Raw genomic sequence first — 15,371 nt, 5'->3', positions numbered from 1 at the left:
CAAATGAAAAATAAAGTGGCGATTAGCTAGTGGCAAATACATTAAAGTGGTAAAGTATTACATTTTTCTTATCATTACTAGGAGTGTGCAAAAAAATACAAACAATCGCACACACTTATTCGTAATGTGAATTTTTTCCGAATTTTCTGAATTTCCTAATTTTCCGAATTTGTAGTTATTTGCTCATTTCACAGATTTAACTGCCTGAATAAACGCATAGACATTTTCAATTTTCGAATTGGGAAGTATACCATGACCCAAACTAGCTATATATTTATTTTTGTGAGAAATTTGTTGTATCATTTCTGAGGCATATTTTTGAACATTTTTTTTATTATCCAATAGTAGTATATGTGGGTCTAATGCCCCTTGTAAAATAATTTTATTTTGAAATAAATTATAATAATAATTTGAGCCATTATTAATTAGCTGTTTATGGGTAATTGATAGTACATCTATATCAAGATTTTTAATATCTTCATGAAAATTATCTTTAATAAATAAAATAACATAAATATTAGGTCTATATTTTTTAATAGCTTGAATTATTTTATTTATATAATTTAAACTAAATTTTTTAAATATATTTTTATCAACAATTTCAGCATTACTGTCAAAAATCTGAATCAAATTAGCTCCACTATCTATTTGATTCAATACATGACTAATACATATATTACATAAAGTATTTAAAATGTGATGTGTATCTTCACTATTTTCATATATTAATTTTAAACTATTTTCATATGGGCTTAATTTAGATGTATTATCTTTTGTTAAATATGTAAATAAGGTAAATGGTGATCCACAAAAACCAAGAAGTGGAACTGAATTATTAATTTTTTTTTTTGTCAAATTTATTGAATCATAAACAAAATGTAAATTATTTATTATCTCTTTTAAATTTAAGTTTAACGTTTTAAAATCATCCAAATTATTTATTTTTTTGTTAAATATTGGTCCAACATTTTCAATAAATTGTATATCTATTCCCATAGCTATAAATATTATTAATATGTCAGAAAATATAACAACCATATCACATAAAAATCTTTTATATGGCATTATAGTTATGTTTGATGATAATTCAGGATTATAACACATATCAAAAAAATTATAATTTTTTTTTAGTTCTCTATATTCTGGCAAATATCTTCCTGCTTGCCTCATTATCCAAAATGGAATTTCATTCTCACAACTTTCGCCATCTTTACAACTTTCGTTATTTTCGCCATTTTCGCCACTTTCACTATCCTTTTTTTCTATCACTCGTAATATAAGATCGTTGGAAGGCCTACCAAATTCTGCACAGTTCAATAGCAAAATGAGTTATAAAATTTAGAAAAAAAAAAAAAAAAAAAAAAAAAAATATTAATAAGTGAACAATTATGAAAAACCATATAGTTGTATAGACACACACAAGTATAGCATTTTTATGTGACTATCAATTTTAATAGTTACTTTGATATTTATAATTTTCTATCAGTTTTAATGGTTACTTTGATATTTATAATTTTCTGGTCGAATATATATTTCATCTTCCAAATGTGATGAAGAAGCTGTATTTATTTTTAGCATTTTGAATTTTATTTTTTTTATTTTTATAAAACATAAAACTTGATTTACCAAACAAATCAGAAATATGAAACAAACAAATTTTTTTAGCATTATTTTGCTTGACCATATAATATGGCAAAATATTAATGCAACTGTGGATAAGGTTTAGGGAATATTTTGATAAAATTAAAAAAAAAAATTAAACAGATTAAAAAGGTTAAGCAGACTAATTAAATGTTATACAATTCATTGGAAAGGTAAGTGGTTGTTTTAAAAATAAAATCTTACATTTGGTTGTAGATATTGTATGTTATTTATTATAAGTCTATAGGAATTTTTTTTTTTTTTTTTTTTTTAAAGGAATAAGAAAAGTCTTTAATTTTTTTGAAAAAAAAAATAAGCAGAATTTCATAAAAATTATCTTAAGCAAGTATCAATAATTTATTAATATTGAGGAAATAATATTTTTCTTTTTGCACAAATTTTAAGTGTATAAAAATAAATGTGTTTGTTTAACACACAAATTGTGCCTTCTATTTTGAGACTACAAAAGTGTAATATAAAAGGAATGCAAAAATAGCGAAAATAGTAAAAATAGTAAAATAGTAAAATAGTAAAAATAGTAAAATAGTAAAAATAGCGAAAATAATAAAAATATCAAAAATAACAAAGATAGTAAAAATAACAAAGATAATAAAAATAACAAAAATAACCTAATAAGCCACGTGAATTTTTAAGTCATTTAAAAAATTGCGATGAATGAACGAAAACATGAGGTAATTTGAAAAAAAAAAAAAAAAAAAAAAAAAAAAAAATGAAAATATGACTTAATTTCCTTACATAAATTTGGATATATAAATTGATATTTTCTCACAAATATTTAAACATATTATAATGATTCTTAGTTCATTGAAAAGTTAAGACCTATTATTATTTATTTGTGAAACAATATATACATGCCTATTTTACTACAAATTATAAATGGTATAATCTTTATTTTTATTGCCAAAATTTAGAAAAAAATAAGAGGAAAAAACAACTTAAACATTGCACATTATATAGTTATCCACATATTTCCAATTATATATATTGTATATATAGAGAGAGATGTTTTTAGGTAAAAAAAAAAAAAAAAAAATACATAATATTATATTACTTTTTGATAATGGCTTAAATAATCATATTTAATTTATTGTCCTATTTTTATATTTAACAGAATAACATAAATCAAGCTAAAATATAAATTCTGCTGGAATATAGGAACTACAAAAAAAAAAAAAAAAAAAAAAAAAAAAAAAAATTTAAAATGAATGAATATATGGATGAAGTAAATAATGATGGTAACACTTTTTTTTTCACATTATTGTGTATGTCTATGCATGATTAAAATGAGGTAGTGTATTCCTTTTGGAAAGTAGAGCGGTACATATGTATGTATATATTATGTATGTATGTATGTATATATTATGTATGTATATATTTTTTTTTCCCTACACTCGTAAGGTACAGATAGCTACATCGAAATGAGTAGCACAGAAGATGTTCTGTTTCAGTATTTTGCAAAACTATTATATTTATTGATATTTAGTTGTATAGGATGTTTATTAATGATTATAATTTACTATTTTAAGGTCCCTTGCAAAGAATGTGATTTTATGAATCGAATATTAGTTATATGTATATTGATTAAAAGTATAGGACATTTAAATTTGAGTTTGATTAGAATAAAAAGAAGAGAAGAAATTGAAAATTCTGAAGAGTTTAAATATATTATAAAAAAAATATTAAGATTATTTAATTTATTAACAATTTTATTAGTAACAGCATCTTTATATTTATTACACTTTTATAAAAATGTTTGTTCTAAAAATACAATATCAATGCAAATTATAAGAATATATTATTATTTTACTATAGCACTTTATTTTTTACCATTATTATTTTATATATGTCTTGGATTATTTTTGTCAATCATTATATGTATTATGATATATTTTTCAGTAGATGAAAATGATAGAATTCCAACTCCAAAAAATGTTATTAATAAATTAAAAGTTGTGAAATATAAAGATATTGATTATGTTCATAAAAAAAATATAAATCAAAAAAAAAAAAAAAAAAAAAAATTTATTAAAAATTCATCACTTGAATTGATATTTGACAAAGTAACAAAAGTTATTAGAAATAAAGGAAATACAACCAAAGCTAAACAAAATATTCAATCAAGTTTCGAAAATAATATTGATAATCAAAAAGATGATAGCAACTCTTGTTTTTCTGATATACATTTGAACGAAATATCTAAACCTCTCAAACAGGATACACAAAATGGCTACACAAAAAGTGATAACAATTTAGATGACATGTACAGTCAAGATGATCAAGTTAAATTTACGAATGAAGAGATATTACCAGATAATGATGAAAATATAAACAAATTTAATAAGCAAACAAACGAAAACGAAGATATGTGCTCTATATGCATGGTTGATTATATGGAAAATGATAATATTATGATCATGCCATGTGATAAACGTCATTTTTTTCATTCTAATTGTTTATCAAAATGGTTAAATAAAAGTCAAGTATGCCCTATTTGTAGAACCAATATTGTTACTTGCCTTAATTCAAAAACAGATATGGTTTAATATGCATGTAAATATTTTTTATGAAAATATCAATTTATTACTATTTCATTGTTTTAAGTGATGAATACAATTTTAGAATGTCGATACATCTATGTACGTATGTATGTATAAATTCATTTTTTTGTCTTTAATTAAATGAAAAGTGTATGTATGTAGAGATTGTTTTTAATTTGTTTCAATATTAGCAGTATATCTAATTTTAAAGTGATATCAAATGTGTAAATATATGCCCATGCATCGTTACACATGCATACATTTTTATCACTGTTTTATCTTTGTTACTCTTTTCATGCTTTTTTTTATATTTATTCCGTTTTTTGTTTGAATTATTTTTGAAAAAAAAAAAATTATAATAAAAATAGCATGTATTTGTGCTTTACCCTCATAATTTGTGAACAAACATTTTAACATATATATATTTTATTGTCATGTTCATTTAAAAAAACATTAAAAAAATTGTAAGGAATTAAAAAGTAAATACTATCCCATGAAATATCTTAAGATTAATTTTTATTTCTATTCTTATTTTTCGAAAAAAAAATAAACAAACCATTTCATGTGTAACTTGAGCAGACTTCTCTATGGCTGAACCAGTCCTTCATCTAAAATACACACAAAAATATATTTATTTTGTTTTATTTTGTTAACACAATTTATATATGTAAGGACGCATATTTTTATCACTTCTATTTTGATAGACCATACTTGACACTCTTTTGAGCAATAGTATGCTTGCTTGCATTGTGAGCATTGTAATTCAGCCTAAAAAAAAATATTTTGATATATATGAAAAAGGTTTTTCGATTTAAATTTCTCATATTACTTCTTCAAAATGTGAAGCTTTTAATTAATGAGACTATTGTTTTGAAAATATCAACAGTAACATATACATATGTATATACATTTGGGGGTGTTACCATTTCTTTGCAACTGTTGCAAGTGTACTGATTATCGATAGGTTTTTCTTTTTCACCATGATTTGTATCGATGGGATTTATTTCTTTCGTTTTTTTTTTTGACTCTGAATAGGTAGAAAAATAAATAATAAATTTTGATTGAATTCATTATACATGATAAATTTCATTAAAATTATGTACAGTCATAATTTTTTTTTTTTTTTTCAATACTTTTTATTTGGTGATCAAATTCATAGACAGAAAGATAAACCTCTGAAATGCTTCCTAATACTTCCTTTGAAATTGTAATATTATTTAACATGGATAATACTTGTTTTTTATTTTTTAGTATATCATTTTTTATTTCATCAAATATTTCTGGAACCTAGGAAAAATATAAATATTTTATTCGTTTTAAAGTGTGCACATATACCTGACCATACATACATTTTTGTTCATAAATTTTATTACCACATCAATGATTAGATAGGAATTTTTATTTTCAGGAAAAACACTTTTTGATATATATAAATGCTGAAAATGCAATAAAATATAAATTAAGATGATGCCAATAAGCAAAGGACATATGATTTGTGATTTATTATTTATTATTTATTATAATTTTGTTTTATACCTCTATAAATGTATGGAGCGTTTTCATGGGAGGTAGCTGTTCGTATAAATTTTCGTTCATGTATTTCCTGAGCTGTTCAGGAAAAAACAGGAGTGTTAATTACACATTAGTAAATAATAGTTAGTAGCTAATGCGAAATAAGTTACAAGTGACTGAGCAGTGCAGCAGACATACTAATTAAATACTATTTAAATACTATTTAAATACTATTTTTTTTTTTTTTAAATACCTTCAAAATGTTATTCCTTCTATAATTGGTCATTTCATACCTATTAATGAGAGAACAAATGTGAATAAATTTAAAGTTGTATGGATTTTATATAGTTTAACCATTTTCTATAACTTTGAAATATTAATAAAATTTTTAATCATTAAATATTTTACTTTTCTTGGCAAATACTATTGAGTATTAAGGTATACAAAATAATCCACAACTAAAAGGGGATAAATTATTGGGTATATACAAACAATAATATTTAAAAAAAAAAAATATTCTTTTATTTATAAACATTTTTTGTACACCTATTTTTTAGTAACCATACTTGTTTTTCAACAGTTGCCATTGCGTTATCTTCATTTTTTATCCACCTATATTGAGTTATATAAATAATATATATTTATATAAAATGGAATAAAAATACTTTTAAAAAAAGACAAAATAACATAATTGCAAGGATAGAATAATAATATTATTACTCATTCTGTTCAAAAATATAATTATCATGTTTCCAAGGTTTTTTCTCAATAAGAGGAATTAATATTAGCAAAATATCTGAAAAAAAAAATTATTTTTTTACATTACCAAAACACGTTTTTTTTATGAACTGTTCATATATTAATATGAAATATAATTATGAACTAGTCATATTTTTATTTTACCATAATCCACAATTTTATTAACGATTGTATTGTTTAATAAATGGATTCTATCAATAATGTTGCGCAATGTATTTATTACATTTATATATATTTTTAGTCTATCGATATTGTGTGTTTTATCGTTTTCTTCCTTTAATATCTTCAATTTAAAAAAAAAAAATAATAATAAAAATAAAATAAAAAATAAATAAAATATTATGAACAGTCAGTATATATATGTATACTGTGAATAAGTTATGTTTTAATAACTTCAGATATAGGCAATTCAGTGATTGGTTTGACAAAATATTCATCAGAGCTCCTAAATTAGTAAAAATTTAATATATAATATATACATATATTTTAATAAGACAATGATTTTTTTTTTTTTTTTTTTCATATATAATTTAAAATTTATTATAATTGTTTATAAAAATTATTACGTTTTAAGGAAAGATACTAAATTGGAATAAATATAAGCAAAGAGATTAATTATATATGTGTCTATTTGTTCATATATATGATCAGAAAGTAAGATTAACTCAAATATGTTTAAAACGGCCATTTCATGATAAAGCTGATTAAGAGATAAATAAAAAAATATACAATTTTATTGCACATATATATTTTCTTAAATTATTTTGCATCAGTCTATATATGAATTTTTATTAAGTGTCTTAGTATACTGATATATAGTCATAAATATGGTTATGGGAATTTTCTGTATCTATATTTTTATTTTTTAATTCATCTATTTGTAATGTTTTTTTGTTATTTTTTTTAATTTTTTCTTCGAAATTTAAGAATCGAATAAAATAAGTAGTGATAAGTTCTCTAAGTAGTACTTCAAACTATAGATCAAAAAAAATAAAGCATCAAAAAAATAAAGACCATAAAAAATTTTAGTTTAGGTAATACACACTTTTTTTAAATGCTTAACGTGTGTATATATATATATATTTTTTTTTTTTTTTTTTCGGCTTATTTACCTTTGTCAGAATATGACTCATTTTATCATCACCAACAACATCTATTAATTCATTATTATTATGTAAGTATACATTAATCAAAACTACATTTTTATGACATTCAAACCATCTTAAAAAAAATAAAAAGAAAAATACATGAAACATTTTATATAATAGCTATCTGTGTGATTTATTTTAATGTTCACTATATTATTTTTTTATTTATTTTTTTATTTATTTATTCATTACTTAGTAGAAAACATATCCAGCAATTCTATATTCTTTAAATTATTGACATACTCGAAAAATTCTATATCCTTTATCTCCATCTTAAAATGTCTATAAATTATATTTTTTTTTTTTTATGTATTTAATACAATAACTAGCGATTACTACTTAAATATGATTAAATATGATTTAAAAAATTGTCTTAATATAAAATGGAGAGAAAATAATAACTAGTATAAACATATAGAAATAAAGGAGAAAAATAAAATGAAAATATACAAAATATGACAAGTACATATATAGATATAAATTAAAAAGTTGAATGAATATATCTTTATTTTACTTTTATAATATATTTATATTTTCTGACCAGTTCATAAAAAAAAATGTACTTGTGTACGCCTGTTTTTTCAGAATATTTATGAAGAGGAAAAATAATTTTCTGACTTTATTTTATAAATACATGTGTACTAATTAGGTGTTTTTTATTCATATTTTCCCTTTTTTTAATTTAAACATTAAATTATCCAAATATTAGAAGGACAAAATAAATGTATGAAAAATTTCAAATATTTACACACATATATATATATATATATAAATATGTATCATTTTTTTAAAAGAAATAAAACTAAATCATGTAGATATAAAGCACATATATATGTACTTATGATAATTTAAAAAAATAATAATTTTGTAGAAGAAAAATATAAATATCACATTTTTATAATTTCATAAATTCTATCAAATAAATGGATATATTTAAGTTCAATTGGAAATCTCCACATATTTTTCTCCATTTCTTCATATATTGAATTGGTGATTATAAATGTTGGCAAATGAGGGCCAGGCCACGTCTATTCATCACGTCTATTCGGCGCGTCTATTCATCACGTCTATTCGCCACACCGTTTTATCGCCACGCTGTCGCTTATATTCAAAGCAAGTTGAGCGTTAAATGTGCTGCCCAGTTGGTTTCACATATTTCAAATTATAAAATGTTCAGAATTTTTTTAAGATGCACAACTAATCGCCAATCATCCATTGTAAGTTCATTTCTGAAATATTGTTTTAAAACATCAATACTTTCTCTCGTAATTTTACTGTATATTTTTTGGTTAAAATCAAAATGACGTCCATATGTAACATTTGGTTCACCAGCTATTTTTACACAAACTTCTTCACCTTTTTTTGCTTTATTACAACTTTTTTTATTTGATTCAATACTTACAACGTTTCCAATTTTTAAGTTTTTTTCTGGTATATATAAAGGGGTACCTATTTTTAAAATTCCAGCTTCAATCTTAACACCTACAACTATAGGATCTTTTTTATTAAATACACAATCATTTATAATAGATACTTCACATGGAAAAATAGCATCAGCCATTTTACTTTGTTTTTTTTCATCTTCTATTTTTTTTAAATAAGCAGTAAATGCATCAAATAAATGATATATAATATCTTTTTGCATAATTTCAACACCTAATATTTGTGCTTCTTTTTCTGCTTCTGGATCTATTTTAACATCAAATGCTAATATAACTGCATATTCTGGTTTTCCTTTTTCTCTCATAATACTAGCTTTTTTTACATCTTTTTTTTGAACAGTTCCAATATTTACTGAAAAAACAGGAATTTTGGAATCATTTAAAAATATAAGTAAAGCTTCTAAAGAACCTAATGTACTAGCCATAACATATAAACCAACACCGGATTTATCAACATGATTAAAAACATCTGATACATCTGTCATAACTTTTTTTTTATATTCTTCGATTTCATCATTATTATTAGCTACAAATAAAGATGTACCACATAAAACCTCTTCCAAACCATTTGCTGATATTTTAACTCCAATACATGCTTTAATACTTTTATGATGAATATATTCATTTTTTATTCTTAACTCTTTTAAAGGTTGGGGAGTTAACAATGCTCTAGCTACTGTTACTATAGGACCATTCATTCCACATAAAACAAGAGTATCTGATTCTTTTAAGACCCCATTTGTTAATATTACATCTATTGTTGTTCCTAAACCTTCAATATTTTTAACTTCTAAAACAGTACATTCTAATTTATTATTATATTCAATATTTTTTAACATAAAACTTTGAGTTAATTTAACTAAGACCATAATTAGATCTGCTATACCTTCCCCTGTTATAGCACTGGTCGGAACTATAGATACAAATTTTCTCGGATTTTTATTTTCCCAATATAATTGACAATTTAATCCTTGTTCTGATAATTCATTTAATATAGTTTGTAATCTATTCTTAAACTCTTCTTTTACATATTCTTTTTGATTTTTAAATGTATCATTAAAAGGTTCCCAATCATTTTTTTCCCACATATATAATCTATCTATTTTATTTAATGCAATTACAAATGGACAATTTCTTTGTTTCAAAATTTGAATAGATTCTTTTGTTTGTTGTTCTAACCCATGCATTAGATCAATAACTAATATTGCAATATCACATAAAGAAGATCCTCTTTTTCTTAAATTATAAAAAGATTCATGACCTGGTGTATCTATAATCATAATACCTTTTGATAAACATTTAATTGTTTTATCTATTTTTTTTATTTCTTTATCTAAAACATCTTTTGGAAAAAATGTTGCTCCAATTTGTTGAGTAATACCTCCTGCTTCATTATCTTGTACATTCGTGTGTCTAAGTTTATCTAATAATTTCGTTTTTCCTGTATCTACATGACCAAGAATACAAACAATAGATGATCGATATATATCTTCTTCATCTTTTGTTTTTTCATTATCTTTATCTTCATTATATTCTCCATTTTTATTATTTTTTTGTTTTTTTCCTTTTTTATCATTTATAGAACTTTTTTTCACAATCTGAGTTTGTTTATTTTCTTTTGTGTTTTGATCGATATCATTTTTTTCTGTTTTTTTTTTTTCTTCATTATCCATATTTAAAAAATCTTCCCAATCATCTAAAACGATTTCTTTTTCTTCTTCTTTATTTTCGTTATCTTTATTTTTGTCTTCTTTATTTTCGTCATCTTTATTTTTATCATCACTATTTTGATTATTTATACCGCTTGATATTTGTTTATTTTTTTTTTTTTTTAATAATAACTTAGCTTTATTTATATCTAGATTTATAATTTCTGCTTTTGCTTTTTCTTTAGGTTCTATTAACATTCCTGATTCTTTTAATGTTTGTAAATATAATTCTCTTTTTTTTTTTTCTTCTTTAGCTTTTGCACTTAATAATTTTCCTTCTTTTTTTAATTGCATTTTTTTTTCTAATCTTGCTAATCTTTTTTTTTCTTTTTCTTCTTCTTCTTTTCTAATTCGTTCCTCTTCTTCTTCTCTTTTTTTTCGTTCTTCTTCTTTTTGTTTTTCCTCAAATTCTTTTAGAAGCCTTAATCTTTCAGCAGCTGCTTTTGCTGCTGCTGATATACCAGTTTCTGCTTTTGATTCTTTCTCTTTTTTTTTTTTTTTTTTTTTTTTCCCTTTAGCTGCTTCATTATTTTCACCATCTTGTTCTCCATCTTTTTCGCCATCTTTTTCGCCATCTTTCGCATCTTCTTCTTTAACAGCTTCTGTTTGTGCTATTGGTGTATCATCATTTTCTTTTAATTTTATTTGTTCTTTTTTTTGTTTTAATTTTTCTTTTCTTTTTTTTGATTTTGATATTTGTGTATTTTCAGCTTTTTCTTCTCCTCCTTCATTTTCATTAATTTGATCTTCTCTTTTTTCTTCAATTCCTAATTCTGCTAAAATAGCATCTAAATCTTCCTTCTTTTTTCCTTTTTTATTTTTGCTCATTTTTTATAACTTTATTTCGTATGTATTTACTAGTTTGAGTTAGTTTAACACAATTGGTATGGGCTTGGGCTTGTATAGACTTACGTATTCCTTTTATATTCCGTATTTTTTATTCCGTATTTTTTATTCCGTATTTTTATTCCGTATTTTTATTCCGTATTTTTATTCCGTATTTTCTACTTTGTATAAGGGATGCTTTTCCTTACTAGGATAATCGCTTTTGTTTTATAGTGTAATACAAAATGACCATGAAAAAAGGAAAAAAAAAAAAAAAAATTATTATCTTGTATTTATATACATATTTATGTTGTGATATTTTTTTATCTGTTAAGCCTCTTCAATTATCATAAGCTCGCATTATAAGCAAAGCAAAAAGCTACTCGAAATATTCACAAAAGCTTTGTTTGAATTTATAAGAATAATACTAGGGTTTTATTTTCATATAGTATATATAATAAGGGTATTATTATAAAATTGGAGACCTATAAATAAATACATATATACAAAGATATAGTTGTATATATATATATATATATATATATATATATATATATATATAATTTAAACGTTGATAAATTGTATTGATTGTAGTCAAGTGTTATATACATTCTCTATTGCTCCATTTATTTTGTTACATTTTTATTCGATTATTTTCATTACGAAATTGTATTTTTGTTTTAAATATACTCATGTAGAAATTTTTATATCTTCAATATTTTGGAATAACTAAATAATTATGCATTTTTTTTTTTTTTTAACTTACTCTATAATAAATTAATAAGAAAAAAAAACAATTACATAGAAATATATAAACATATAATATGTGCTTAATACAAAATAATTTTATAATTTTTTTTTTTTTTTTTTTTTTTTTTAAGTCGTAATAAAACACATGTTATTTTACAATACTATTAATGTTATTATTTATTTTTTATACATATATATTAGCACATATTTGATTACATTTTCCATATATAATATATTATTTTCTTATCATTTTATAGTTTAACTTTTTTTTATTTTTGTAATTACTATATAAAAAATTGACTAAGATTAAAAATGGATATTTAAATGTTTACATTGTTATGTTCATATTGGTCATATTTTGAAACTGTTCATATTTTGAAACTGCTCACATTTTGAAACTGCTCACATTTTGAAACTGTTTAGCAGCCATGAATTAAATAGGAGGGAGTCGTAAAATGTTATGAAATGGAAATTTATTTTCCTCAAAATTAATAAATGAAACATGCGTGTATAAGATAAGGTCTTATCTATAATCACAGCTTTGATAGGAAATGATGTACAAAAAAAATAAAAAATAAAAAATAAAAAAATAATGTACTATACATATTTTATTTTGTTTATATTTCCTAACATTTTATATACACACAAGTGGAACTGTTCTTTAGATATTTTTATATTTTCTTAAAAAAAAAGTTGTTTTTTGCATATTTGAAAAAATTAAGTAGAACATAATAATTAAATAAATTGATAATCGTCATCCATACATTATCTTATTTTAAATGTAGAAAACATGTTGCCAATTTAATAGTCAATATATTTTAGGAGAAATATAGTTATAATAATGTTATTAATGTGGAATGAAAATAAGACCGTTTTTTATGAAAAATTTGTATTTATTTCAATTTTTTAAAACTTAAATACATATTAATATGTTTTTTTTTTTTTTTTTTTTTTTTTTTTTTTCACCAACTTTTACATATACATGTATTATTTGATAAATGTATCTCCTCTTTTAAGGTTATGATTTGTTTAAGTTAAAAAATAGTATATTCAATTTAAAACCAAAATTAGAATACTAAACAAACATAAAAAGAGATAATTAATTTTGGTTAAACATTGCTAAAAAATTGGTATAATGTAGTCATTTTATTTGTATATATTCTTAACATTTTTATGAAATAAGAAAAAAAATACTAAGTTTAATAACACCCTATTTGGTGCATTTATATTGCCATAAAAAAAATATTTATGTATATATTTTACATGCCATTTCTTGGTCGATTTTATGAGATTCAATATTATTTTAAAACATACAACAATTTATATATTTTTTTTAATACTATATACAATGTACAGACTTGAATTATATTAATTTTCAATTATTATTTAAATTATAGTTCTTTCTATATATAAAACCTTCATTTTTCCAGCCAATACATATTATTTTTTCCCTTTTTTTTCTCTTTTTTTTCCCTTTTTTTTCTCTTATTTTTTTCTCTTATTTTTTCTCTTATTTTTTCTCTTATTTTTCCCCCCTTTTTTTTTTTTTTTTTGTTGGCATTATGAACTTTATAACGGAAGCAGATCGAGCTAATTTGGAAAAGTCTGAAGGACTAAAATTATTTTACACAAATTCAAATCAAAGCAAAGAATATGAATCACACATAAATGTTTTGAAGGAAATAGCTGATGATTATGAAAAAATAAAAATATATGTTATTAACATGAGTAGCAATAATAATAGTTATGGATTTGAATTTTATGATGATAGTAAATTATTAAAAGGTTTTACAAATTGTCATATAGGAGCAATAACTTCATTTTTAAGAAAATATATGTCATCATGTAACTATGGAAATGGTGAAATGGAAAATGATAATGAAAATGATGAAGAAAAAATAAATAAAAAAATTGAAAACTTATTAAAAAGTAATAAGATTATACTTTTTATGAAGGGAAGTAAAACATTTCCACAATGTAAATTTAGTAATGCTGTTGTTTTTATGTTAAATAGCTTAAAAATTAAATATAATACATATGACATTTTACAAGATGAAGATATACGAAATAAATTAAAAATATATTCAAATTGGCCTACATATCCACAATTATATATTAATACTGAATTAATAGGTGGTCATGATATTATTAAAAGCATGTACGATACAAATGAATTAAAAGAAATAATACCTTCAGATTGTTTCGAAGTATAATTACATAAATAGCTGTACATATTTTTTTTTTACAAAATTCCTTTATATAACTATATGCAATGTTAAATGTGTGTTTATCAAAAATTAAAACTTTTAATAATTACTTTAAAATATAATTGCGGCCTTGAAAAGATAGACCTTGTGAAAGCTCCCCTTTTCGGCTTGTTTTCCTTTCTTAGAAACACCAATAAAAATTAAAAAATGTTTAAAATAGCTAATTAGCTAGTTTTTTTTTTTTTTACAACTGAATTGTACATAAAATTATGAACGGTGCATGTTTTTTATGCAAATAAATAAGGTAATATTTTTCATGCAAATGAATAAGGTAATATTTTGTTCGTTGACTTTTCTTCCTTTTTTATAAAATTAATTTAAAGGCTTATTATGCATAAATGTTCTAAAGTAGCTGGTAAAAAAGGTGCTAAATATGGAAATGAAAAAGAACTGAAAGAAACATATAAATTTTCTTTTCATAAAAAAAAATTTGTGCAAAACATATATATATGTTTCGTATAAAAATTTGATAATTATATTTCTTAAAAATAAAGAGGAAGTCTTTATAAAATGATAATAGAAATGCATAAGTATTCAGGAAAATAAAAAATGTGCATATACATATATACATACATATATACATACATACATACATGTATACATACATACATACATACATGTATACATACATACATACATACATGTATACATACATACATACATACATACATACATGCGTGTAAAACACAAGAATGATAAAAAAAAATTAGGACACAAAATAGCATAGACATAAAAATCAAAAATTAATAATAATTTGTCA

General features: G+C 22.1%; 5 protein-coding genes across 5 annotated transcripts; 2 read left to right on the top strand and 3 right to left on the bottom strand.

Moving 5' to 3' along the window:
• Positions 1 to 183: 183 nt before the first annotated feature.
• On the bottom strand, positions 184 to 1,668 carry PY17X_0107400 (uroporphyrinogen III decarboxylase, putative; the record flags this gene model as incomplete). Its single annotated transcript, XM_022957821.1, has 2 exons — positions 184 to 1,304; positions 1,500 to 1,668. 2 exons carry the CDS (start codon positions 1,666 to 1,668, stop codon positions 184 to 186), a joined length of 1,290 nt encoding a protein of 429 aa, XP_022811244.1.
• A 1,195-nt stretch (positions 1,669 to 2,863) lies between these two features.
• PY17X_0107300 (RING zinc finger protein, putative) lies at positions 2,864 to 4,205 on the top strand (the record flags this gene model as incomplete). Its single annotated transcript, XM_022957820.1, has 2 exons — positions 2,864 to 2,897; positions 3,067 to 4,205. 2 exons carry the CDS (start codon positions 2,864 to 2,866, stop codon positions 4,203 to 4,205), a joined length of 1,173 nt encoding a protein of 390 aa, XP_022811243.1.
• Positions 4,206 to 4,759: 554 nt separating this feature from the next.
• On the bottom strand, positions 4,760 to 7,890 carry PY17X_0107200 (MYND-type zinc finger protein, putative; the record flags this gene model as incomplete). The annotated part of the gene is made up of 16 exons (XM_022957819.1): positions 4,760 to 4,807; positions 4,911 to 4,967; positions 5,123 to 5,226; positions 5,333 to 5,486; positions 5,573 to 5,635; positions 5,736 to 5,807; positions 5,965 to 6,004; positions 6,120 to 6,169; positions 6,278 to 6,323; positions 6,432 to 6,507; positions 6,615 to 6,753; positions 6,864 to 6,915; positions 7,037 to 7,170; positions 7,280 to 7,444; positions 7,583 to 7,691; positions 7,811 to 7,890. The coding sequence occupies 16 exons, from the start codon at positions 7,888 to 7,890 to the stop codon at positions 4,760 to 4,762; spliced, it is 1,389 nt and encodes a 462-aa protein (XP_022811242.1).
• An 890-nt stretch (positions 7,891 to 8,780) lies between these two features.
• On the bottom strand, positions 8,781 to 11,597 carry PY17X_0107100 (translation initiation factor IF-2; the record flags this gene model as incomplete). The annotated part of the gene is made up of 1 exon (XM_721270.1): positions 8,781 to 11,597. One exon carries the CDS (start codon positions 11,595 to 11,597, stop codon positions 8,781 to 8,783), a length of 2,817 nt encoding a protein of 938 aa, XP_726363.1.
• Positions 11,598 to 13,906: 2,309 nt separating this feature from the next.
• Positions 13,907 to 14,557, top strand: PY17X_0107000 (glutaredoxin protein; the record flags this gene model as incomplete). Its single annotated transcript, XM_724953.1, has 1 exon — positions 13,907 to 14,557. One exon carries the CDS (start codon positions 13,907 to 13,909, stop codon positions 14,555 to 14,557), a length of 651 nt encoding a protein of 216 aa, XP_730046.1.
• Positions 14,558 to 15,371: the final 814 nt, after the last annotated feature.

Source organism: Plasmodium yoelii (assembly GCF_900002385.2).
Source record: "Plasmodium yoelii strain 17X genome assembly, chromosome: 1".
Classification (NCBI taxonomy): Eukaryota; Apicomplexa; class Aconoidasida; order Haemosporida; family Plasmodiidae; genus Plasmodium; species Plasmodium yoelii.
Note: the sequence above shows the minus strand (reverse complement) of the source record. Positions and strands in the feature narration are given on the sequence as shown.